Genomic DNA, 26,755 nt, shown 5'->3' on the forward strand with positions numbered 1-26,755 from the left:
TCCATTAAGCTTCACGCTTAAATTAAACCCTAATACCTGTTGTCACGGTGATGCACAGGGATGCTAATGTTTATCTGGGCCACGGGGGCTGCAAACTGTCCCTGTGTGCAACACTGATGGCACCAACTATATGCACACACAATCAGCTCATCCACATTACGCCTTGTAGGTCGCGAGCACACACACAAAGCAAGCTGCTCTGAAAACACACAGCATAAATGCATATTCATCATTCATCAACAGAATAGCCTCCCAGGCTTGCACCTCTTTTTATTTTTCTGATGGCAATTTCACATTATGGTGTCATGTATGAATACATTTATGAATTTTGCTTTAAAGTCGGAAGTAATCACAACGAGTGACATTTTAGTGTCACACAGAACAAATCTGAATGATGAAAAAAAAGGAAAAAGATTCATAAATGAGTCACAAGCATACAGTTAGAGTTAAAGGCAGGCTCATACTTGTTCAAACAAGTTATTTAACTAGTTTAATTTAACTTTTACTCAAGTAGTAAAATTGTGAAAAGAACTGAAAAAGACTGAATGAAGACTTCAGTCGTTGATTTGATTCATCTGATCCGTTTACCAGGCTTTTTCCCACATCATGAAACCACCACTGCTGTGCTTTATGATGTAGAGGGTGTTCACAAGGGTCCAGGTGAGCTGTTTGCCTTTATCTGGATTATTAGATTAAAGAGCAAGTCACCCCCTACCAAAGTCTTACTCCACTCCCACCTTTTGTTTGAAAAATGCAACAAATGCTACTGCCTAGCAGACCGAGAAGGCGGAGCCGCTAACAAATACACACACACACATACAAGCTCACAACGACATTGTGACATCATATGGTACCAGCTAATGTTCTAGGGTACCTCTTAGCCAATAGCGATGGCAGATTTTAATTCAAATGCAGTGCAGAGTTTTTACCTGACAACGGCACAACACTGACATTTTTAGGCAGAAAATTCAAATTTTTAATAAAATGCACTAAAGTGCAAAACTATTGGCTACACATGTCTGCAGCATGATTAGACACGCATTTATGTAGTTTATCAGAAAAAAAAGTTGATTTGGGGGTGACTTGTTCTTCAAATAGTAAAGAGAAACCAGATAGTTTTTATTTGTTTTTAGCACCCTCTAGTGACTGTTTAGAAAAACCAAATGTATAGCATGTCTCCTCACTGTGCGTTCGACTTTTTTGACACCTTAAGTGTCTACAGGAGCGATTCATCACTAAATCAAACAAACAGCTGTGTTTATGATCTAAAAAAAGCAGGAAATGTGCTGGAAGCAGATACCAGCGCTGGTATGTCAACTCCAATTTTAGTCCAACAGGGACCAGACCGGCACTCTGAAGTTGCAAGCACAATATTCTGGCTGCAGAGGGTTGTGGGTGTCTCAGTGACATTTCATTAACCCTGTAAGGGTCATTTTAGCACATACTGGGTCATGATTTAAACACATGAAAAAGCTTAAGATTGACTTGCATGGAAGCTCCATATATGCCGCAGATTTGAAGTCATAAACTTATGGTCTTATGTGACTTGATACTGATGACAGTAAAAATAAATGAATAATGCAAACCAAATTTGTTTGAAAATTGGGTTAAAGTGATACAGGCCCAGAAGTAATTATCAAGACACCCATGAGCTGTAACAGTATAATCAGGATGACTCCTTTTGTGTCTTTTCTGTTAAATATTAGGTTTATTAAAGGGCAGCAAGAACAGTTAATAGATCATCAGCTCTGGCGAGTGATTTTAATTAAGCCTGGTGACCCGATACAAAGTGTGAGTAATTCATCACCCTCTCTCCAGAAATGATCAGAAGCTAAAACAACCTTTTTTGTGTGTGTGAACTTGACACTCATCTTGTAATTTGCAATCACTTTTTATTTAGACAGGAAAACAATCAACATGAAGATGCAAGACAAAAAAGAAAAAAGGATTCATGCAAATGAAGAGAAATCCAACTCACTTACAGATAATTTATAAAATGTGGTTTGAAGACACATAAATACAGGTCTTCCACCAACATGATGACAAGATGTTCTTTTTTTAATGACAAGATATTGTTGATGCCAGATAAAGTAACTTCCTGTCAAGTGTGCGATGAGAATACACTCTCTAGAGACTCAGTGAGAGACAATAATAAAATAAAATAAAATTAGAAAATGAAAATCATACTAGATATCTTCAGTACTCATTTTTTATTCATTAATTTTGGGGACGACGAGGCTGTTCTAAAGGGATCTAAAGGTATCGGTGTGCTGACCAATCACAGGCGTGTGCTGTTCGTAGTGTTCGACAGGGAGTTAAAAGTTTGGTCATTTCTCCTTCACCTTAAGCGAGCCTGCCATAGAGCGCTTGAGTCAGTGGAGTCAGGGTGTTTCATGTCTCCATACTGCCACAGGCATAGAAATATGGCTTTCTCTGAGATGTTATTATATTAAGCACTGTAAAAAAAATCAGAACAATATTGATTTTAATTTTATGATTTCTGTTCAGGTTTGTAGGATGACTGCAATCTATAGAACACTAGAACACGTGTGTTGGTATTTCAACTTAGAGGGACCATTTGAAATTTGGAGACAATTTTGAAAATAACAATTTTTGACAGTAAAAAGTCTTTCCCCATCTGAAAATAATTATAATCATTCTAAGTGTTAAAACTTAATATTAGGTTTAAGATTAAAGTTCATTTAGCCAGGGTTACCTTTCATTTGAGGGTCCTGACAAGTATGGATGCATGTGAGTGATCAACCAGTCTGTTTTATCAGAACTCGGTCTTTCATCTCTGCAGTGGGCCTGAACACAAATTGGGTGACGCTGACACCCAGGGGTCTCTGAACACATCAGCACCCGTCTTCACTACACACACACACACACACACGTGTGTGTGTGCGCGCACACACACACAAAAGGCATTCGCAAACACACATACACGTATAGATGCTCAGTCACTTTAATTCATACAGATATCATTGCTGCAGATGTCACATCCACTTTCATCAGCCTCATTTTCAGTCACTGAAAATTTCAGGACAATGCAGAATCTGTTGTTGCATACATTTTTGTGGCTGTCTACTTGGCAAAACAAATCTGTTTACCAGAGGTGTGGACTCAAGTCACATGACTTGGACTCGAGTCAGGCTCGAGTCATTATTTTAATGACTTCTGACTTGGCAAAATCTATAATTACGACAACTCAGACTTGAATGACAATGACTTGCAACTTGATTCGACTTACATCTGTTGACTTGATGATGACTTGAGCATATTTGATATTTTGGCACAAAAGTTGCACGGCATGGACAAAAATCATAAACCATTCTTCGTTCTGGTTTGATCCTGTTCTGCTAAATGCAGCAGCACCTTGTTTATAATCAGCTTCAGTTGCTCTTTCTGCTTGTTTGAGCAAATAAATGAAGCTTTAAGAAGCTTTATTTCTGGAATTTATTTATCATCATTGTAATTAAATTGAAGTTGGACAGATGACTTGATTGTGACTTGAAAATTCAAAGTTAAGGACTTGGACTTGACTTGGACTTTCAAATCATTGACATTGGACTCGACTTGGACTTGGTTGTCTTTGACTTGGACTTGACTCGAGACTTGACTGGAACAACTTGTGACTTACTTGTGACTTGCAAAGCAGTGACTTGGTCACACCTTTGCTGTTTACTTATGACTGTCTAGAATGCTACACCTCTCAAGATTGTGGTGTCTTCAAAAAATACAAAGAAACAGCTTTAACTGTAAAGCATGTACACTACAGCATGTGCCACTTCTGTCAGCCAAGAGAAACTGTTGATCCTGCAGAATCAACACAACAGAATAGTTCATGAGTGATTGAAACCTTTGAAACTAATTTCCATACTTACTTAATTACAGAGTAGTTTTTGAATTTTTGTTTTTAGTTTTAGGCTTATGACCGTGTCCCCAGGGGCACCCTGTGGGGGACGCTCCAGGAGTATGGGGTGGGTGGCTTTCTGTTAAGGGCCATTCAGTCCCTTTACCAGAGGAGCGTGAGTTTGGTCCGCATAGCCGGTAGTAAGTCGGACCTGTTCCCAGTGAGGGTTGGACTCCGCCAGGGCTGCCCTTTGTCACCGGTTCTGTTCATCACTTTTATGGACAGAATTTCTACGCGCAGCCGTGGTGTGGAGTGTGTCGAGTTTGGTGGCAGGAGAATCTCGTCTCTGCTTTTTGCGGATGATGTGGTCCTCCTAGCTTCATCCAGCTCTGACCTTCAGCTCTTGCTGGGTAGGTTCGCGGCCGAATGTGAAGCGGCTGGGATGAGGATCAGCACCTCCAAATCTGAGACCATGGTTCTCGACCGGAAAAGGGTGGCTTGCCACCTCCGGGTCGGGGGAGAGGTCCTACCTCAAGTGGAGGAGTTTAAGTATCTCGGGGTCTTGTTCACGAGTGAGGGTAGGAGGGATCGGGAGATCGACAGGCGGATTGGTTCGGCGTCTGCAGTGATGCGGACGCTGAGCCGATCTGTCGTGGGGAAGAGGGAGCTGAGCCAGAAAGCCAGGCTCTCGATTTACCGGTCGATCTACGTCCCAATCCTCACCTATGGTCATGAGCTTTGGGTAATGACCGAAAGAACGAGATCGCGGATACAAGCGGCCGAAATGATTTTCCTCCGTAGGGTGGCCGGGCTCAGCCTTAGAGATAGGGTGAGGAGCTCGGACATTCGGGAGGGACTCGGAGTAGAACCGCTGCTCCTCCGGATCGAAAGGAGCCAGTTGAGGTGGTTTGGGCATCTGGTCAGGATGCCTCCTGGACGCCTCCCCGGGGAGGTGTTTCGGGCATGTCCTGCCGGCAGAAGGCCCCCGGGTCGACCCAGGACACGTTGGAGAGGTTACATCTCCAATCTGGTCCGGGAACGCCTTGGGGTCCTGCCGGAGGAGCTGGTGGACAAGGCCGGGGAGAGGACGGCCTGGAGCTCCCTAATTGGGATGCTGCCCCCGCGACCCGGACCCGGATAAGCGGAGGAAGACGAAGACGAAGAGAGTTTTTAGTTTATTCACTTTACACATACACATGTAATATTAAGTTGTTGAAAAACTATCTTGAGATACTTTTAGAGCCAACTGTTTCTAATTCATCGTTACTATTCGTAGCTCAAAGTTAGCCTGTAGCATTCTTCACCTGATATTGGAGTAAAACAAACAATTGCTTTGGTTACTTTGGGTTAATTTAACACCTGGGCTGCTCCTTTTGCTGGCTAACATATTGTCTACAACTCTGGAGCTTGTGGTTGGCCGTTGTCGAATTACAAATTGTGGAGTAACATCATTAGATGGCGCAGACTCGGCGACCCCACGGGCTCACAGATTGTAAACAAAGACTAAAGCCTGGTTTATCCTTCTCCGTGAGCTCCACAAGGGAGAGACGTACACGGAGTGTCGGAAAGGTTTTTCACATTTGAACTTCTGTTCAGGCAGTGTTGCAAAGCAATTCCCCTGCCAGGACAGCAGAGGGCGTAGCGCTGTTCTGTGGTATCCTACCACCATAACACTCATGTATCCAGTCTCCGATAGTGTATTTACTAATGTGTTTATATATTTCAGAGACTTTATATCACAGACAAATTTGTCCTTTGTTCTCCTCCACCTCTTCATGCGGTCGCCACCTCTAAACCCACATTTTCAGTTGTTTCCATCCACGTTAGCTCCATATTTTGTACTCTGTCAGTTACGGGTGAATAAATGTTTATATTTTCGGACTTTTTCCACGATGCGATCTTCAATCTGTTCTGGGTCTGCAGCTAAATATCTGTTTACTTTTTAACGGAGCTACAGCGGTGCTGGTGATGAATGTACAGGAAGAGGCGTCACATTGGATGGATGTTTAAAAATTTGGGCATGTCTCCATCACCCTCTGTGAGCTCGGCGGAGAGCCGTTGCTCCGACACATAATGGCGTTGCGTGTCTCTGCACCGACGCAGATGGAGAAGTACAAATCAGGCTTAAGTCCTTCTTTAGCCTTTTTAAAAGGAAAAAAGCTGACAACCCTCCAGCTGTCTGAGAAGAAAATTGGGTACAATGTAACCTTCCTCTTTGGTATGTTCTTACTGTGTCTAGTTTCTAATCAGAACATACTTTTCGGCACGGTCCTGCGCCTGGAGCGGGCGTGGGTGATACTTTTTAGATACTTTGTAGATACTTTTTTAGCCACAAATCAGAACATCCTGTATCTGAAAGAGACGTTGACATTTAACTTAACTTTAATTTATCTCTAATGAACCTTGTGTCTGAGTGTAGATAATGATTCACTCGTTAAATCCACAATTACTGATCGTACCATATTCATTTCAAACTTCAGTAATTCAAGCACAGATTAATCAACCATATTAATTCAAGCACAGATTAATCAACCGTATTAATTTAAGCACAGATTAATCAACCGTATTAATTTAAGCACAGATTAATCAAAACATTATTGATCATTTCGTATAACATTTGGTCATTCCATTTCACGATTGATTAACTCATATGAGCTGAAAATAGTCACTTTATTCAGAGGCATGAGGAATTCTGCGGTGTTTTCAGAAGAAGGTTTTGTTTGGGACCACGGGCTGACATCGTGTCCCTCCTGAAATGTCAACAAGGTTTGCAGAACCTTGTTGCTTGTTGGAAGGTAGAATGTAAAATCCACCTTAGAGAATGGAATTTATGTCTGCCGGTGACCGGTGGCATGTAGGTCAGTTTTTAGGTGAAAACGGACTATTGCTGGATGTTACAACATCAAATATATATAATCAGGAACTTGAAGCTTATGGATGCAGCTGAACATGTGTTTTATGTTTTTTATGTATGTGAGCCTGAAAAATTCAAGCACTGAAAGTTTAAAAGTGTCAGAAATGAAACTTTTTCCGTTTGGTTTTTAAAGATTTTTCTCGACAGGCTCCAAGTTAGATCTCTGTTCGTCCCAAAAACAGAATGGAAAAGCACTTTGGAAGAATACAGTTTGGGAGTTCAGCACACAAAGCCACCTGACTTTTCCGTGGTCGGCTCGGCATCAGGCTGACAGAGGGGAAGCGGAAGCCTCCATAAACTGGGTCGCGGAGGGTAAAACTGCCTGAGGGCAGCTTGGCTGACACCCCACATCTAAATCAGCACGTTAGGCACCAGTGCACGACAAAGAATTATGGGGGAAAAAATGCAAGAGAGGAGAAACTGCATGCATTATGTGTTTTAATATTCAGTGTTTGGAGAGTGGATGAGATCAGTGCAGTGGAGCTGAGCCATTTGGCTTCCCTTCAAAGCAACAGACGCATGAAGGGTACTTAACTACTAAAGTTCATGCAAGAGCTGCATTTTAGTTTCCAGATGAAACCCTACCTGAAGGTCATCACTCCACTCAACAGGAAGTTGAAGTTATACAAGCACACAAAACTGCAAAAGGGCATTGTTGTTTTTTTCACTTTTTGGCCTAAGCCTTTTTGAGAATTAGAGAAAATCAGTTTTACCAATTATTTAATCCATCTATCCATTTTCTATACTCGCTTGTCCACGCAGGACCGCAGGGGGCTGGTGCCTATCTCCAGTGATCTCTGAGCAAGTAGGCGGGCTACACCCTGTACAGGTTGCCAGCAATTAACTTAATTGTAAATTGAAATATATTTTCAGATTCAAAATGTAGCTCACATTTAGTCGTCAGTGGAAATGTCACACTAGTTGCTAAAAAAAACTTACTAAAATAAAGTATTTTATTGTATGTGTCTTGGATTGGTGCTTTTGTAAGTCCAGATACGTTTGTCATATGCAGCTCTTTAAATATCTACCAGTTTCAAAAGACGGAAATTGGAAGAAATCAGAAGATTCTCCTTTTAGCAGATCATCGGCCCTCATCTTCATTAGTGTCCTCTGTGTCAACCCTCTGCTTCTAGGAACTTTTTTTTCACGTTCCTCTTTTCTTTCTTCATGTCATCCAGCTTTTACACATGGCTCTACATGAGCTATCCATCTGTCTCTTCACACTTATTTCAATTATTTTTATTTAAATACCTCACTAACAATGTCAGCATTTTTAGTTCTGCCTCCAATTTATTTATTAGGGCATAAAATACTAACTCTTTGGATAATACATTTATGTAAAAATTTGTTAAAAATAAACAACATTTGCATCAATGCAGAAGGGTACCATCTAGAAGCAGAAAAATGTGTCGCACCTTAAAGATAAAATGATAAATCTTCAAAAAAGCTAGCTTAAGATGTTTTTTTTCATGCCTCAACAACATTCAAATACATTACAACTATATTGTGGAGTTAAAAATCAATAAACAAAAATTGATAAAGAAGTTCTGTCACATTTGTCTTAAAACCTCCGCCAATAACACGACTCAGTCCAGAAGCAGCCATTGGACCATCTGACTGTCTGTCTCAACGAACCGCCACACTTCCGCTCTTCCCTGGGTCCTCCACTCATTACAGACTCATGCATTTTGCAACAGAACCCCACTGGTGTGAGAACGTCAGCTCTGTCTTGTCAAATGCACCATGTAAGTTACTAAAAAAGTAACTTTAAATATTCAACCGAAAAAGAGGCGAGCTGAAGAAAACCTAGGGAAAACTGAACAAACGTGAGCAACAGTGAAGCAATCACAGCGAGATTCGTTACTGTCTGTGTGTGTGCGTGGATGAGCTGGACGGACTGCGCTCCCGGCCGGCTAGAATTTTGTGTGTAGGGAGGGGCGGGCGCTCTATGTGACTGGCCAATCACAGAGCGTGAAGACAGTCAGTTACCCAATGAGGATTTTCCTTCTGCACGATTACAGATATTTACCAGGTTTACTCGTTTCATGCTAGTATTAATCAAAAATACTTTATCCGTACCAGATACTCGTCTGAAACGAGTATCCGGCTCACCCTAGTAATCAGTAATGTTGAACAGTGTGAAGAAGGTCATTTGCACGTGTGCACACCATGCAGAACTGAATTCAAGGTAAAGGTAACCACCTCACATGTCTTTGCTCCATAACCAAAGCTTCCTATCTCTGAGAGGGCGTGTTCTGAGGTTTTGTTAAAACCAAAAACTCCTCAGTTCAACTCCAGTTCTTGAACCAACCAGATACTCTCCATGATGACGAGAGTCATCCCAGAGGACGAGGGTCGGCCGCCCGAAGCCTCACTAAGCTGTTCTGTCACGCCGATAGAATCGCTCCGAATAAACACCACCTGTAACCAGCTGACGCAAAACTCCTTCAGAGTTATTGATTTTGAGACGCAACTAGTTTCATCAGTCGTTGTGACCCGGAGACATCTCAGGACCGATTTGGTCGCACTAAGGTCCTTCTACCAACCTCGTGCTCGGAGGACATCATCTCCACCTGACCAGCACTCTCCTGAACTGGGTGAGGTAGACACTTTCCGACAGATGGCGTCTGTATGCTGTTCTCTCTAAGAAACAACTTAGTTAGCTGCAAAACAACTTTCCACCCAGAACGCGTTTCTCTCTCTGAAAGAAATCTTCTGAGATTCATCCACGAATCCAACACACGCATCCACTTTAGTTTCCATTCAGACACAGGTTTGCTCTTGATTCCAAGTTTAATATCAAAGCTGTTACAAATTATTATTTCTAAATTGTCATTTCTAAATTGTCATTTTTTAAATTGTCATCTTTAAATTGTTAGTAATAAATTCTTAACTTTTTAAGCCTGACTCTTCTTTGAAATCAACCACAGAATGGTAAATATTTGGTTATTGAATAAGCAAAGATTCCATTAAGTCTTCTGTTTAATAAATAAACTTTTGCTATTAATTTAACTATCTTAAATTAAATATTAATCTTTGGATTAAATATAGACCAAGCCCATTGGTGTATGAACTTCTATCAAATATAAATATACTGGATATTTATATATGATATAAGCTTCATTTGCTAACTTGTTTGATCTTCTTCAGAATCTAACAAAGCTGATAGCAAACAAAGTTAATTCTAGTATGTAGATTGTCTACGCTACATAATGATGTAGCAAACAGTGACCGGGGTTTTGTGCTCTCTCGTTTCCTCCGGTATCAGATGTGATCCACGGATGATAACCGGAGAGATGAATGGTCTGTGATCATGTTTGTGTTTCAATGCTAGCTTGTTCTGTAGATTTGCCAATGCAGCTTCAAGCCCATCTCCCTCCGTGATTACAGCTGGAAGCAACGCCTCTCATTCACAAATGCGCAACACATAGAGCTAAAACACATAGTTTTACAATCTTATATTATGCTGTTCATCCATATGTACATAGCGTTAAGGATTGGCCACACATATATTAAATGATCAACAAGATGTGATGATTCCATATAAATATGAAATATCAATCTGGTTGATCTTTGAATGTTTAATCAGGATACTTTAATTTCTTTTACTTATTCAGGGACCATAAACACACTACATATTAATTAAGTCATAGTCAAGCATATAGTTTATGAAATGAATTTATTTCTATTTTCCTAAACTAATGATTATACAAGACAAGGTATGAATGAAATTTTGGGATGGAAGCTACATGTTTTCTCTGAGAGGGTTTTTAATTCAGTTGGGCTGTATATTTTGATATGCTAGAGATTTGTTTATAAAACCATCCGACACAATTTGTGCCGAGTCTACGCACCCTTGTGTGGAGATCCTTGTGCAGATCCGGGGGGGTGGGGGGGTGGGTGGGTGGGGGGGGGGTGGGGGGGTCAGGAGGTTGAGATGGACACTGCCGATGGCGTGGACCTCTGGTATGGGAGCCCGTAGACAGTTCAGAACACGACCCTCCCAGTCTGAGTAATCTTCAGGCAACGGCAGGAAGCTGGATAGCCTATTTTGCATCTAAGGCTGTTTGGTGGCTCTTAAAAGAGCCGCTGTGTCTGTAATCATTTGCAAGTGTTGCATAGACGCTTTGACCTTGAGGTCAAAAGAGAGGATGGTCTCATAATGCTTGCATACCCAGTAGGCCTGGTCGGGAGGCAGCTGAAGACTGATTAGATCAGGAAATAAATCTGTTTAATCACCTTCCTTGTTTATAAACTTGTACAAATCAGAATTTGACATGTTTAAAAGGCATTACCAAAATACCTCAGAGAGTCACGTCTTAAGCCAGATACTGAGAGAGGTTACTCTTGATGAAGTGGAGATGTTTTTAACATTCATGTGAAGTGAATGTTAAACATTAATGATAATCTTCTTATAATGTGTATGAGTATACTGATTTTCCAGAGTTTTCCTCTTTCAGAAATTATGTATGATTTGTCAGAAATCCGTAAAAGTGATTATCTTATCATGTACTGTGATATAATATAAGCAATACGTCTTTTTTTTTTTTGCTAAGCACGCCCCCGCCCGGCAAAGCTTCGTCCAATAGGAAACTGAGCGCCGTCCAGAACTAACCAATAGCGTCACTTAAATGTTTCAAATTTAAGGAATACCTCGGCTGATGCAGAGTTGATGAACTTTTCACCAACAAATAATTCTCTAAAGTATAAATAAATGAGAACACAACATGACATGAGAATAATACTTGTAAAACAGCGTGTTTTAGCTCTGTTTGTCAGCTACAGAAGCACATTTATAAAACAGAAACATGAAGTCGTCGTCGTCGTCATCGTCGTCGTCTTCCTCCGCTTATCCGGTTCTGGGTCGCGGGGGCAGCATCTCAACTAGGGAGCTCCAAACCGTCCTCTCTCCGGCCTTCTCCACCAGCTCCTCCGGCAGGACCCCAAGGCGTTCCCGGACCAGATTGGAGATGTAACCTCTCCAACGTGTCCTGGGTCGACCCGGGGGCCTCCTACTGGCAGGACATGCCCGAAACACCTCCCCGGGGAGGCATCCAGGAGGCATCCTGACCAGATGCCCAACCCACCTCAACTGGCTCCTTTCGATCCGAAGGAGCAGCGGTTCTACTCTGAGTCCCTCCTGAATATCCGAGCTCCTCACCCTATCTCTAAGGCTGAGCCCGGTCACCCTACGGAGGAAATTATTTCGGCCGCTTGCATCCGCGATCTCATTCTTTCAGTCATTACCCAAAGCTCATGACCATAGATGAGGATTGGGGCATAGATCGACCGGTAAATGGAGAGCCTGGCTTTCTGGCTCAGCTCCCTCTTCACCACGACAGATCGGCTCAGCGTCCGCATCGCTGCAGATGCTGAACCAATCCGCCTGTCGATCTCCCGATCCCTCCTACCCTCACTCGTGAACAAGACCCCGAGATACTTAAACTCCTCCACTTGAGGTAGGACCTCTCCCCCGACTCGGAGTTGGCAAGCCACCCTTTTCTGGTCGAGAACCATGGTTTCAGATTTGGAGGTGCTGATCCTAATCCCAGCCGCTTCACACTTGGCCGCAAACCTACCTAGCAAGAGCTGAAGGTCAGAGCTGGATGAAGCTAGGAGGACCACATCATCTGCAAAAAGCAGAGACGAGATTCTCCTGCCACCAAACTCAACACACTCCTCACCATGGCTGCGCCTAGAAATTCTGTCCATATAGGTAATGAACAGAACCACTGACAAAGAGCAGCCCTGGCAGAGTCCAACCCTCACCGGGAACAGGTCCGGCTTACTACCGGCTATGCAGACCAAACTCACGCTCCTCTGGTAAAGGGACTGAATGGCCCTTAACAGAAAGCCACCCACCCCATGCTCCTGGAGCGTCCCCCACTGGGTGACCCTGGGGACATGGTCATAAGCCTTCTCCAAATCCACAAAACACATGTGGATTGGTTGGGCAAACTCCCATGCCCCCTCCATCACCCTTGCAAGGGTATAGAGCTGGTCCACAGTTCCACGGCCAGGACGAAAACCACATTGCTCCTCCTCAATCTGAGATTCAACTATCGATTGGACCCTCCTCTACAGTACCTTGGAGTAGACCTTTCCAGGGAGGCTGAGGAGTGTGATCCCCCTATAGTTGGAACACACCCTCAGGTCACCCTTCTTAAAGATGGGGACCACCACCCCGGTCTGCCACTCCACAGGAACTGCCCCCGATGACCACGTAATGTTGCAGAGACGTGTCAACCATGACAGCCCTACAACATCCATAGCCTTGAGATACCCAGGACGAACCTCATCCGCCCCCGGGGCTCCGCCGCTGTGTAGTTGTTTGACTACCTCAGCAACTTCTGCCCCCGAGATTGGACAGTCCATCCCCAGGTCTCCTGGCTCTGGTTCCTCCTCGGAATGCGCATAGGTGGCATTGAGGAGCTCCTCAAAGTATTCCTTCCACCGTCCGACTATAGCCTCAGTTGACGTCAGCAGCTCCCCATCCCCACTGTAAACAGTGTGAGCGAGTTGCTGCCTTCCTCTCCTGAGGCGCCGGACAGTTTGCCAGAACCTCTTTGGAGCCGATTGATAGTCTTTCTCCATGGCCTCACCAAACTCCTCCCACGCCCGAGATTTTGCCTCGGCAACTGCCACTGCTGCACCCCGCTTGGCTATCCGGTACCTGTCTGCTGCCTCCGGAGACCCACAGACCAGCCACGCCCTGTAGGCCTCCTTCTTCAGCCTGACGACTCCCCGAACCTCTGGTGTCCACCAGCGGGTACGGGGGTTGCCACCACGACTAGCACCGGCCACCTTGCGACCACAGCTAGCAACAGCCACCCCAACAATTGCAGAGTGGAACAAGGCCCACTCGGAGTCAATGTCCCCCACTGCTCTCGGGACACGGTCAAAGCTCTGCCGGAGGTGGGAGTTGAAGACCGTCTTAACAGGTTCTTCTGCCAGGTGTTCCCAGCAGACCCTCACTATGTGTTTGGGTCTGCCAGGTCTACGCGGCATCTTCCCCTGCCATCTGATCCAACTCACCACCAGGTGGTGATCAGTTGACAACTCCGCTCGTCTCTTCACTCGGGTGTCCAAAACATACGGCCGCAGATCAGATGATACGACTACAAAGTCTATCATCGACCTGCGACCTAGACTGCCCTGGTACCAAGTGTACCGATGGGCATCCTTATGTTCGAACATGGTGTTCGTTATGGCCAAACTGCGGCTTGCACAGAAGTCCAATAACGAAACACCACTCGAGTTCAGATCAGGCGGGCCATTCCTCCCAATCACACCCCTCCAGGTCAAGCTGTCATTGCCCACATGAGCACTGAAGTCCCCCAGCAGGACAATGGAGTCCCCTGATGGAGCACTATCTAGCACTCATCCCAGGGACTCCAAAAAGGGTGGGTACTCTGAACTGATATTTGGCCCATAAGCACAAACAACAGTCTGGACCTGTTCCCCGACACGAAGGCGCAGGGAAGCTACCCTCTCGTGCCCCGGGGTAAACCCCAACACACAGGCATAGAGTCTCGGGGCTAACAAAAAGCCAACCCCAGCCCTCTGCCTCTCACCCGGAGCAACTCCAGCAAAGGAGAGTGTCCAACCCCTCTCAAGGACTTGGGTTCCAGAGCCAATGCTAGATGGCTCGATGTGAGTCCGACTATATCTAGCTGGTACTGCTCAACCTCTGCCACAAGCTCCTGCGCCTTCCCCGCCAGCGAGGTGACGTTCCATGTCCCAAAAACCAGTTTTCTTGTCCGGGGATCGGACCGCCAAGGCTCGCACCTTGGTCTGCCACCCGATCCACATTGCACTGGACCCTTCATGTTCCTCCTGCGGGTGGTGGGTCCACAGTTGGATGAGCCCATGTATCCGGTTCGGGCTGGGCCCGGCCGGGCCCCGTGGGCGAAGGCCCGGCCACCAGGTGCTCGCTCACGGGCCACAACCCCAGGCCTGGCTCCAGGGTGGGACCCCGGTAACCCTCCGGGCGAGTACTCTGACTCTTTGACTTTACCTCCATGAAGGATCCTGTGAAGTTGCCGTCTTAAAAAAACAGAACAGCGTTTTTGTGTGATACGCTTGTCAGCCACTAGATGGTGGCATCGGATAAGAGAAATACTCCAGAAAGAAGCTTTAACTTGTTAAATCAAAAAATACCAATATGGTGGATCTGAAATGAATCATTGCAAGAAAAATATTAATTTTAACACATCCTTGATTAAATGCACAGATTATTCAACATTTTAGGATTGAAACATCTTGATCATTCAACACAGTTGATTATATCAACCTATAAGTTGTAAATTAGTTCATGCTTAAAGGAGGATGAACTTTATTTAGAGTGCAAAATGCAGGAGTCTCCGCATGAGGCCTTGAGCAAAGATATTATGGCTTCTTTGACTGGTTGCACATCGCATATCCCCGTTTCACTTTTTTGGAGGCCAGGCAGCTGTGATGCGACCCTGGATACGTGACGCAGTTTGTGGCTGCAAATTAAAAGTTTATTTCTGTTCATTTTGATTAAAACTTGACCAAAGGCTACAACATACATCTATTTCTAGATATAGAAATAAATTTACATACGTACATTTTTTTTAAAAACTTACTAGCTCACAGGGGCGGACTGGCCATTTATGAGTCCTGGGGAATCCCAAAACAGCCAGTGCCAGTGTTCACAATGGAACATTAAGTAAATTTTGTTACAAATAATAAAAAAAAAAAGTTATTTTCCTCTGAATGCCTAAACACACACACATTGGCACAAGCCAGTCCGTCCCATTCAACGTAACAGAACAGAGAGGGAGGGATGTATTTGGAAATGAGGTCAGTATCAATTCTTCTTGCACATTCCTCTGTCGCTGTCTAACCTTTAGAGAATCTTGCCGACACTCAGATTTACTCTCAGTGAGAGTAAATCCTAGACGGCAGGCAACACACACACACACACACACACACACACACACTCGTGTGTGTGCAAAAGCAAAGTAATACCTTACACACACTCACACAAAGAGTCAATTTTCTGTCTGATTATCTTCAACACACACGGGACACAGGCAGAGCATCACACACACACACACACACACACACACACACACACACACACACACACACACACACACACACACACACACACACACATACACACACACACACACACTACTGTTCTTGCACTATCACTTATAAATGTGCATATGGAAGATTTCTTTAGTTGTCTCAGTTTTGCACAAATACATCATGCAGATTTGCATACAGAGAGAAAGAGAGAGAGAGAGAGAGAGAGAGAGAGAGAGAGAGAGAGAGAGAGAGAGAGAGAGAGAGAGAGAGAGAGAGAGAGAGAGAGTGAGAGAGATCTCCATCCCCCTGAACTTTTGGGATCTGTGGACATAAAGCTGACTGGATGTGACGTGAGGTGTGCAGATTCAGCAGAACTGTTTTTCTGCAGACGGTTGATGTGAACCTGCAGCAGCTGTCAGATCTCTGTCAAAAACTGTCACAGTGTTCTTTTTTCTTCAAGCTGTGCCTCTCACCTCACACACTCTCCACCCTGCCTCTCCCTACAGGAGTTGTCAAACCTCAGCCTCACCCTCTGTGTGGACCACAAAACAAAAAGAAAAAAAAGTGTCATTGCTGCACCAGATAGTTTTTTACAGTCCTTTTATTGACGACTAGATCATGTATTTAGTTGAGAGCCTGGGATGCTTTTATTTCACAGATAGTGTTTAACATTTTTGCAATGACTTTATTTTTGGGGTCACGTCATTGTCTTTTATATCTTTTGTAATGAGAATAGTTGGAGAAAAACTGTGTTAAAATCATATTTTGAGCACAAAGCATTCAGGTGAAGGGAGTCAAGGAGATTAAATATATTAGATGCTGATCAGAATTGGTGGCGCATCTTTTTAAAATTAAAATAAACAGAGTTTGGAGGTTTCAGGCTTTATTTAGTCACATATAAGACACTGATAGACTGCACTTCAATAATTCTATCTTCCTTCATCTTCATCTCAAGAAACAGATAGAACTCATCGTATTGGCAGTGGCACCCCCAAGGGGTGGCCAGGGGTGGCCAGGGTCATCCCTAGAAAATTGCAAGCCACCCCACTGGCCACACCACACCAGTTTAATGTATCATATTAATTCTCCCACAAATGATAACTTCCTGTTCTTTAATCAGACATAAAACAAAGCCCAATAAAAACGAGTAAATATATAACCAGAATAAAGAAAGTATCTATGTTTCTTCTGCTCACCATTTTTAAAACAAAAGTTTAAATCTCTATAGTTTTTGTGAAGACAGCAATTAAAGTGTTTTTAAAAATTCTACAATAAAGTTTAAAATAACATTTCTCATAACTGTTTGAAATGTATTGTTCAGAATAAATTGTGTTCTATAAATATGAAGTGAGTTGGATGAATATTGTTCATTTTTATCATGAAAAAAATAAAGGAGCATACAATACATCGCCACATGCTAAACTCTCAGAGTCACCACATGGTCCAGTCTGGAGTGTCACCCCCAACATTTTCTCTGTTCCCATCTGGCCACCCCTATGAAAATGATCTGGGGACGCCACTGCTTATTGGTTGCACTGGACCAGTTCCAGAAGATTTACATTTTCTTGCTGTGTTTTTGCTACAAACATTTCCAGCTTTTAATAATAATTTCTTCTTGGAATATTTAGGATACAAAATCAAAATTTACATGGAAAACATTTTCATAACACAAATGGACTTTAAATAAAAATAAATGCAATATCTTTGTGATGTAAGGGTTTTTGCTTTTCTTTCTTCCTTGTTAGCATTAGGATTTATTTCCCTTTTAACAACAGTCGTGTCCCCACTATACAAGTTCCAGGAACTTTCTGGGAAGGGTAAATTGGCCAGGTCCTCTCAGCTGTTATGTCTCCGTACAAAATCAGCCCTTTCAGGACTTTGCTAAGACGTCAGCACATCACAAACACTTCGGCAGTGAGTGATGTCACTGATCAGTGCCAAAAAAAAGTGTCCACGGACGTTAATAACATTAAATTTTTTATCCTGTCCACGTATGTCATAAATAAATCAAGTTGGAGGACCAGGAGAGTGGTTGTGATATGTAAAATGTGATGCTTTTTACAGTTTTCTGAGACACCAGGTCAGTGACCTAGTGGTATGACTGCATACCCTCAGACTAGAAGATTCTGGGTTCAAATCCATGGTCGGGTCATACCAAAGACTTTAAAAATGGGATCCAGTGTGACAATTAGTTGGACTTAAACTTCAACTTTAACAAATCCTCATTAATAGCATTTTCTACAGTAGCTTAAAATAGATTGTGACATATCATTCTGGGATGCAGTCAGACAAACAAGCAGGCATTTAATAATGTTTCCTATGGGTCTGAGTTGCTCCAGTCTGGCTAAAGTTCTCCTAAAGATGTTCTAACAGCAAGGAACTTAGCTCTGCTCCTGAGGGAGGTGCTAACTGGACTCTAGATAACCAGATTGGATGTCGGAGGAGACTTTTTAATCCCTTTTCCAAAGCTGGGTAACGTCCACCACCCCATGAAACAGCTGGAAAGGGAAACTGGCTACTCTAAAAAAGCAAAGTGATGGTAGTTTATATGTGGAAGAGCAGATTTTAGCTGTGGGGAGCAGATCAAGAAGAGCACGTATATTTGTTCCTTACATTTTCCCAGAGGGACAGGTCCTACATCCAAGAATGACCAGCCGGTCCTGGCAAGACGTGGAGTTAACAAGGAGGCAGAGGTTTAATGGAGGGGTCCTACCAAACTGCGTGTTTACCCAAACATGCAAGAAAAAGGCTTTTGACCAGAGGTGGGTGGTATTCAAAAAGTAGGGACAAAAATAACAACCTGAGAGTTATAAAACTACCTTGAGAAAATGTTACTTGAGCACTGTGAGTTACTTATTTTTATATTACTCAAGAAGAAGCAGTGATAGGAATAATGGCTTTCAAAGGAATACTATGCAACTTTTTTGTAATTAAAAAAACAATTTGAGCCAGTATATGCTAAAATGACCCTTTACAGGGTTAATGAAAGGTCATTCAGACCCCCCACCGCTGACCACTGGAGCTGACATACCTGGTGCTGCAGTCTGTTTCCAGCATGTTTCATGCATGATTTAGATCAGGGGTCGGGAACCTTTTTGGCTGAGAGAGAGTCATGAAAGCCAAATATTTTGAAATGTATTTCCCTGAGAGCCATATACATTTTTTAAACACTGAATACAACTAAATGCGTGTAATTTTAAATAAGACCAACATTTTCAGAGTGTAATATGTCTCTAATTATTTTTAATAACATTGATATTGTGAAGCAAACCAATTATAAATAAAGTACTGCTTACCATTAATGCAACTTCTGGTGCTGCATGGTTTTGCTGATGGCCTTGTAGTCGGGTTGATACGCGATAATAATAATAATAATAATAATACATTTTATTTCAAAGCACCTTTCAGGACACCCAAGGTCACTTTACACAAAACACGTAATAAAATACAATAAAACAATAATAAAACCCAAAGAAGAAAAAACAGAGAGAAACATTTCAATAAAATCAGAGGTTGTAGGCAGATTTAAACATGTGTGTTTTGAGTTTTGTTTTGAAAAGGGTAAAACTGTCGACGTTCCTGATGTCTGGGGGAAGTGAGTTCCAGAGTCGAGGAGCAGAGCGGCTGAAAGCTCTGCTCCCCATGGTAGCAAGACGGGCAGAAGGAACCGCAAGATGGATGGAAGAAGAAGATCTGAGTGAACGGGACGGGGTGTGAATACTTATGAGGTTAAGCGATGAGGTTAAGCTTCATGTAGGCGTTGAGGCTTCCATCCGTTAAACGCCATTGTAGGTTGGTTTTGATGTTTTTCAGATGTGAGAATGACTGCTCACATGCATGTATGGCATGATAAGTAAATTATACATATAAGTAGACAAAATAAATCTGAATAAATTAAAAATTCCATCAAGTAGCCTAGAAAAGTCAATAGTAATCCAACGTAATCTGTTTTCAATGGTACACCCTCTCTGCATTGACACTGAAGAGAGAGAAGATTTATCCAATATGGCGGCGACGCCGCCACGCTCTCCGGGGCCCAATGGGGTGTTTACAGATTCATGTCTATGGCAGCAGCAAGCAAGCTGACATTTGTTGGATGGTAGCCGTAAAGGACTGGAGTTGGTGACCTTTACCAGCTATAGTTTTGCTCTCCGGTATCACCTGGGCGAGATGTTGACTTTTCTCTTTACATGGTCCAGTTCAGGAGAGGACTCAAACATTTGTCATCATTTACAGGAACTGATGTTTGTTCACCAGTTTGTTTTGGCAGATTTAAGCTTATGCAAATACCATTTAGGCAAGTAATGAGTAACAGAAAAGTATCATATTATCAAATAAAGTTATACTTATTATTTTATACCAGTTAATGAGACAAAAAAATCCATACCTGATTCAGTAAAATGATCGCATGACAGCTTTTATTACATGGTTCTGCATTTTGTTCAACTTTGACACTTTTTAACACCTGTTTTCATTTACTAAATACAGAGAAACAAAGTTAAGACAAATGATCTGAGTTTCAGACAGAAAACTAGTTTTTAACAGAGAGAGGGGGATGCTGTCGCAGAACAAAATATTTTATTCTTCCAGAAATTGAAGTGATAGGTACTCTTGAGTGTCATCTCCAAGGATAGACTTAAGGAAAGGAACCATTTTAAACAGATTAATGTGAAAATCTCTGGACTCAGCACTGGACTCAACCAGACTATGTGGATAGTGGCACAGATTGTGCGTCCCCCAGCTGACCACTCCAATCTGGAAAAATCAAACAAACAAACATGCTTTCAGTTATAAACAATACGAATATTGCTTAATTTATTTCAGTAAACATTCACCACAACATCAAACTAGTGTCTGGTTACCTGTATGGTGCGATGCTGATAGGTCTTGAACACAGCGCCTCCACCATCACCTGTCACAGCAGATTCACACATGCAAGGTTACTAAACACAACCCTTGATGTTTTATTTGTTAAAATATTAAATATTAATATGGCAAAGAGATCACACCTGCGCAAGTAATGTGATCTCTGTGTTTATTCCAACCACCGGTGCACAGGAAGTTATCAGTCACAGCCACCTTTGGATCTTTTGCTGTTATCTGTGACATATTCAGCACCTTTTGGATGCACGAGTCTCTCTGTGTTGGGTTAGAAAAATTGATACAACAAATTTAGTCTCGACACAAAAGTCTGGCACAAAAGTCTAAGAAAAAGAAAAAAAAAACTCACACACTCTCCAAGCTTGGCAAAGGCAATTTTTTCAGCTACTAAGGGCGGATGTTTGGTCAGAAAACTGAGTCTTTCGAGATGTTTGTTTAACAAAAGCTCCTCTGTTAGATTAGCAGACAACAAACAACGTTGTTTTTTTTACAATAATGACTTGTTCATGACATGAAATGTACAAAGTATGTAAGAATCTCTAGCTACTCATCAGTGTTTGTGAAATAAACTGTGAGAATCTGCTGCAAAACACACATACATGGTCTTTGTGCAGAGTAAGTCAATGCTAAAGCCTGGTTTATGCTTCTCCGTCAGCTCTGCAAGGGACAGACACGCACGGATTGACGGAAGCGTTTTGCTCTCATACCATACTCTCATACATCTCCGTCTCCTGAGGAGTGTTGCAAAGCAATTGCCCGGCAGGACAACAGAGGGCGTAGCACTGTTCTGTGGTATCCTGTCAGGTATCGGTCCAAGATCGTGTGTTTATATTGTGTTTTTTGTGTATATAAGAGACTTTTAACACGGACATATTTGTCTCTCATTCTCCTCCACCTCTTCATGCGCTCCCCACCTCTAAACCCACGTTTCCTGTCATTTCCGTCCACAAATAAAACGCTTGCTGCGCATCTTTTCACTTCTCCAGTCACGGGAGAATTAAACGTTCATATTTTTAGAGTTTTTTCGCGAGGTATTCTTCAAGCTTCTCCGTGTCTGCCGCTTGTTATCCTCGGCTCTCTTTACAATGGCGGCGCTGTAAACAACAGCGGCGTCCTGACCAATCACAAGCTTGCGTAATCCGTCTCGTTCGACGGATGTTTAAAAAAGTGGGCTCGACTCCGTACGTACTTGCGTGCCCTACGCATGGACGGATAATGGCGTTGCGTGTCTCTGCACTGACGCAGACGGAGAAGCATAAATCAGGCTTAAAGAGAGAGAGAGAGAGAGAGAGAGAGAGAGAGAGAGAGAGAGAGAGAGAGAGAGAGAGAGAGAGAGAGTTTGCATCACAGCTGGTGATGTGCTGTTATTTTATGTAAAGCAAGTTTCCTTATTTATACTTTTTAAACTACTTTGTTAATAATCGTTGGACCTCCTTGGAGGACTTGATGCACCTTGTTGCTTGCATGTTGATTTACCAACCAGCTTCAGAGCATCGCTTGTTCCTTGGGTACAAGGTATGCAAATGGGTCTGCAAAAATAGTTATGATTATGTTAAGAGATTAAGAGTTTCATTAAAGCAGAAATGTAAATATGTCATTCGTTCCATGTGTTAAATAAAGGAGTTGTTAGATACAAGCTTACCTCGTGGAAGCTGAGATTTGAACAGATTCCTCCAGTCGGATGAGAGCCACATCATAGTCATAAAATTGAGGAACTCCTTCTCTCTCTTTTGCTCTCGGATTAAAGTTCGGGTGTATCGTGAATTTTCGTACTTTTTTCTCTGTGAAAATAGAATCGTACAATAGCTGTTGCCACCAACACCTGAGCACATTTTATTATCAAAGTCAATTCAGAAATCTGTTTTAATTCAGTACTATAAAAGGAAGGTAAGATCTTTTGTGGTGGGTTTCTGTAGAAGGTTGGAAACACTTGGTGGTGGTTAGGAGCAATAAAGAGCTTTGATTGGATGGAGTAGCTGATGTGTAGCCCAAGTTGGACGGACGAGGAAGAGGACAATGGCCACAAGCTGCAGCTCTATTTGGCGATCAGTGGGAATCTGGATGTTCCCAGAGCATCCTGGAACATGAGAGGTGCTCTGGCATTCTTCTTTGTTGTTCCCCTCTCTTCCCACAAGTGTGTTATCAGTAGCTTGGGCTGATTCTGCAGTTGACGTTATAAGACAAGATCAGATAAGATAAGATAAGATAAGATAAGATAAGATAAGATACCGTAAATATTTTTTGTCACTGTCATTGTTGCCAGGAATAAAGACATTGCAGTCAACTCACAAGCATGAAAAAAAAGATAAAACCAGAAAAAATATATTTACTTATTTGAAAAATAATGGGCTGTGCAGTGGCGCAGTGGTTAGAGCTGTTGCCTTGCAGCAGGAAGGTCCTGGGTTCGCTTCCCAGCCTGGGATCTTTCTGCATGGAGTTTGCATGTTCTCCATGTACATGCGTGGGTTCTCTCCGGGTACTCCGGCTTCCTCCCACAGTCCAAAAACATGACTGTTAGGTTTATTGGTCTGTCTAAATTGTCCTTAGGTGTGAGTGTGTGCATGGTTGTTTGTCCTGTGTGTCTCTGTGTTGCCCTGCAATGGACTGGCTCTCTGTCCTACCCCGCCTACTTGCCCGTTGACTGCTGGAGATAGGCACCAGCGCCCCCTGCGACCCTACGAGGACAAGCGGGTTCAGAAGATGGATGGATGGATATTTGAAAAATATTATAAAAAAGATTGCACTCTGTACTGTTAGTTGACCCGTGATCAATGTGCTCATCTGGATTGATCCTTGTGAGTTCAGAGCCACAAATGCTTTGGATTAAAGCTGTTCCTAAGACGGTTTGGCCTCGCTTTAATGGCTCTGTATCTTTTCACCGATGACAAAAGGTGGATGAGGCACTGCCCAGGGTGTGATGGGTTCAAATGTCTGTTGCTCCTCTGCAGCAACGGGAAATATAGATATCTTCCAGGGAGGGGAGGGTACAACCAATTGTTCTCTCACTCTGTCACTCTTTCTATTTATGTATACCCTCTGCATTTATGTATATATATATATATATATATATATATATATATATATATATATATATATATGAGATAAGATAAGATAAGATAATCCTGTGGGAAATTTGCATTATCACAGCCGAAAGTGGACTAAAAGTTTGCCATTTTTTACCTGTACTGTCCACTTTCTGCCATGATAATGCAAATTTCCCACAGGATTATCTTATCTTATCTTATCTTATCTTATCATCTTATCTTATCTTATCTTATCTTATCTTCTTATAAGAACCAATCTCAGTTTCACCATATGAGTAAGGCAATTTATAGAGCAGTTTCCTAAATTTGTTTCTGTGAAATTATAATCTGACCATAATAATGTACCAAGTGCGTTGAGGTATAACAGCCAACATAAGTCTATTCTTAGCCCATCAATGCACTACAAAATGCAACTGCAAACCAGGGCTCAAAGTCAACAACGAGATTCAGGGAAAAGCCATTCCACTCATATCCATGGCATAACTTTCAACAGATGAGGTTCTAGTGACCCAACATATCAGCAGACATATTTTTCCTCTGCCTGGTCTTTAACAACCTCTTCCTGTCTCATCCTTGGTCTGATATTGCCGTACATTTAACACCAGTCATTACCTCTGCTATGTGATCCGTCATCAATTTCAACAACCACATCTTTGGGTTCCAGAGAAAAGAGGCAGGCAGCACCAGTCAACACAAAGTCAGGTGACACCAGAGAGCCGAGGCATCTCATTCCCTTGGGAAGAGTCTGGTTATGAGCCAATCATTTTCCACAGTAAATATGCAGTTCAACACACTGAATATAAAAACAGATGATTTCAAGGCCTTGTTAACTGTAATAATATTCCACAAATGAGTTAAGTTTAATAAAATAACTTCACCTTTTTTAACACAAATGCTACCCATGGATATCTTCTCAGGCTGCTGGCTTTGTCCTGAGTGGCGTCAGATTCTTGGTAAAGACCACACAACTCTCCGACTTCATTTTCATCTGCATAGAAAACTCAAAATGTTAATAACAAAGTTGTAATTCTCCACAAAAATTACCTCAAAAAACTTTATATAAACAACTAAATTCATATCAGAATCCAGTCGGGTGAAGTCTGTTAAAATCAAATAAATGTAGTGAACTGTGTTGCCAGATTGGGTGGTTTTCTACACAATAAGGGGTTTTTGTTTAGAATTTTGCAGGCAAAATGAGCTTTGGATGGGCAGATATAATTTGGAGTCAATGTGGCAGTTTTAAGCTAGCGTCACTGAAACACATTTCAACCAATCTGTCATTATTCTAAGTTAATAGCCATGACCCATGACCTTTCTGCCAGGGAGTTCACAACAAAGAAATAAATGCCCCATTAAAGGAAACTGTAAAGGGAAATCTTGGACAAAACACACCTGTATCTAATGTTCTCCTCAAAAAATCTTTATTTGAAGTTCAAACTTGCATCCAAAATGCAAACGGAGGAGTGAACACTGATTTGCTCTGGTTACTGGCTAGTTGGACTGTAGATTACTGAATCATGCAGTTAAATTGCTGGGTGCAAAATGCTACTATCATGGTCAAACAATTAACATTCCAGTATTTTGATTGGGCCGGTTTTTCTTGTCGTGGTGGTTTTTGAAAGATTTTTTTGGTCTGGAAAACTGACTCTGAAGGCCCGTTTGTGATGTCTGAACTTCTGGGAGGGGAAATTGAGTGGGCGGGAGATACGATGTCTCCATACAAATTCAGCTCTTTCAGGACTTTGCACGAGCGTCAACCTATCACAACTACTTTGGCAGTGAGTGATGTCACTGGTCAGTGCCAAAAAGGATAAATTATTCACAGTTGTATAGTGCCTTTCAGAGTTAGAGGACTCCAAAGCACCTTGCTCCACACTGTAATATTCATCCATTTACACACGCATTCAGATGCTGATGGTGATGAACTGCAAAAAGCATCTACAGTAACATTAAAAGTTTTAATCTGTCAAAGAACACCATCATTTAGTTCATTAGGAGGCTGAGAGCAGCTGCGTGATGTAAAACGTGGCATTCGGTGGCCAGAAAAAGCTTAATTTTTTATGGCGCTCTGTGAGAGAAACCCTGTGAAGGACGTTGTTGAGGGGGGAAGTTTTCTGGTGTTGGGAGTTCAGCAATTTTACAGCAGCGCAATCAGTGTTTATTTTCTTTTGCTTCCGTTCGGCTTCACAAGCAACTCTTCTAACTTTTCTAATGCTGCATGGTTGTTTTGGACAGCGTCTGCTGATGTAATTTCCTACTGAGTTTCAACCAGTCAGCGTGAGTTAGCCAAAAGTTCCACTCAGCAACTCAGCCGGGCCATTGGAAGTACCTACCCATCTTCAGATAATCCAAAAATTCCCCAAAACGCCATGGAAGTTGACATTTGACCCATCCGGTGAAGTGGAGACACTAAGGGGAAATGTTGGTCTGAATTTTCTGAAGCCAACGATGAAATGAAAAGTTGTGGTTGCAGTTCCACCCTCATCAGTCAGAAACGAACAAATTCTCATCGACTCCTATCTTAAAAATGCCAATCCCACAGCATTCATTCCAGAGCCATTTACCTGGCTCTTTCGAACAAAGCGGATGGAGCTTCGTTGGGGGCGGGGGTTAAGTCACGCTTCCTGGACGCTTACTGGAAAACAAGATTAACGCTTCTCTAGAAGGACTCAGCTCTCATTGTTGACTTATAAGATTGTTCAAAAGATTTGTTCCCTTCATGAACATCACATCACTATCACGCAGGAGAAGCACGCCTTATCTGGCACAACTGGTGTTAGATCAGAAAACGGTATTAGTCAAAGTTGCATTACAGAAGAAACTTGCACAGCCCCCACCATGCTGTGCAAGTACAGCCCACAGCATCAAAATCGTCCATGAATAACTAAATGTGTTTCGTATCCAAAACAGCTTACCAATGAAGCGATCAAAGGCCTCTTCTAACCCAGAGAGGTTTTTCATCCGGAAGTAATGCTGGCCGCCTGTTCCTACAGTGAGGCGCTG

General features: G+C 42.6%; 1 protein-coding gene across 1 annotated transcript in view; it reads right to left on the reverse strand.

Moving 5' to 3' along the window:
* Positions 1-20,217: 20,217 nt before the first annotated feature.
* LOC107379288 (complement factor B) overlaps positions 20,218-26,755 on the reverse strand; it is a 19,711-nt gene continuing 13,173 nt past the window's right edge. Inside the window, exons 10-18 of the mRNA XM_015949982.3 lie at positions 26,668-26,755; positions 24,631-24,740; positions 24,365-24,497; positions 22,351-22,489; positions 22,161-22,237; positions 21,058-21,158; positions 20,837-20,966; positions 20,690-20,739; positions 20,218-20,582 (exon numbers count right to left, since the gene is read on the reverse strand). The exon at positions 26,668-26,755 is cut by the window's right edge and continues 47 nt beyond it. Of these exons, the coding sequence (XP_015805468.3) occupies positions 20,406-20,582; positions 20,690-20,739; positions 20,837-20,966; positions 21,058-21,158; positions 22,161-22,237; positions 22,351-22,489; positions 24,365-24,497; positions 24,631-24,740; positions 26,668-26,755 (1,005 nt within the window). The 3' untranslated portion in view covers positions 20,218-20,405. The remainder of the gene's footprint in view (positions 20,583-20,689; positions 20,740-20,836; positions 20,967-21,057; positions 21,159-22,160; positions 22,238-22,350; positions 22,490-24,364; positions 24,498-24,630; positions 24,741-26,667) is intronic.

Source organism: Nothobranchius furzeri, chromosome 5, assembly GCF_043380555.1.
Source record: "Nothobranchius furzeri strain GRZ-AD chromosome 5, NfurGRZ-RIMD1, whole genome shotgun sequence".
Lineage (NCBI taxonomy): Eukaryota > Metazoa > Chordata > Actinopteri > Cyprinodontiformes > Nothobranchiidae > Nothobranchius > Nothobranchius furzeri.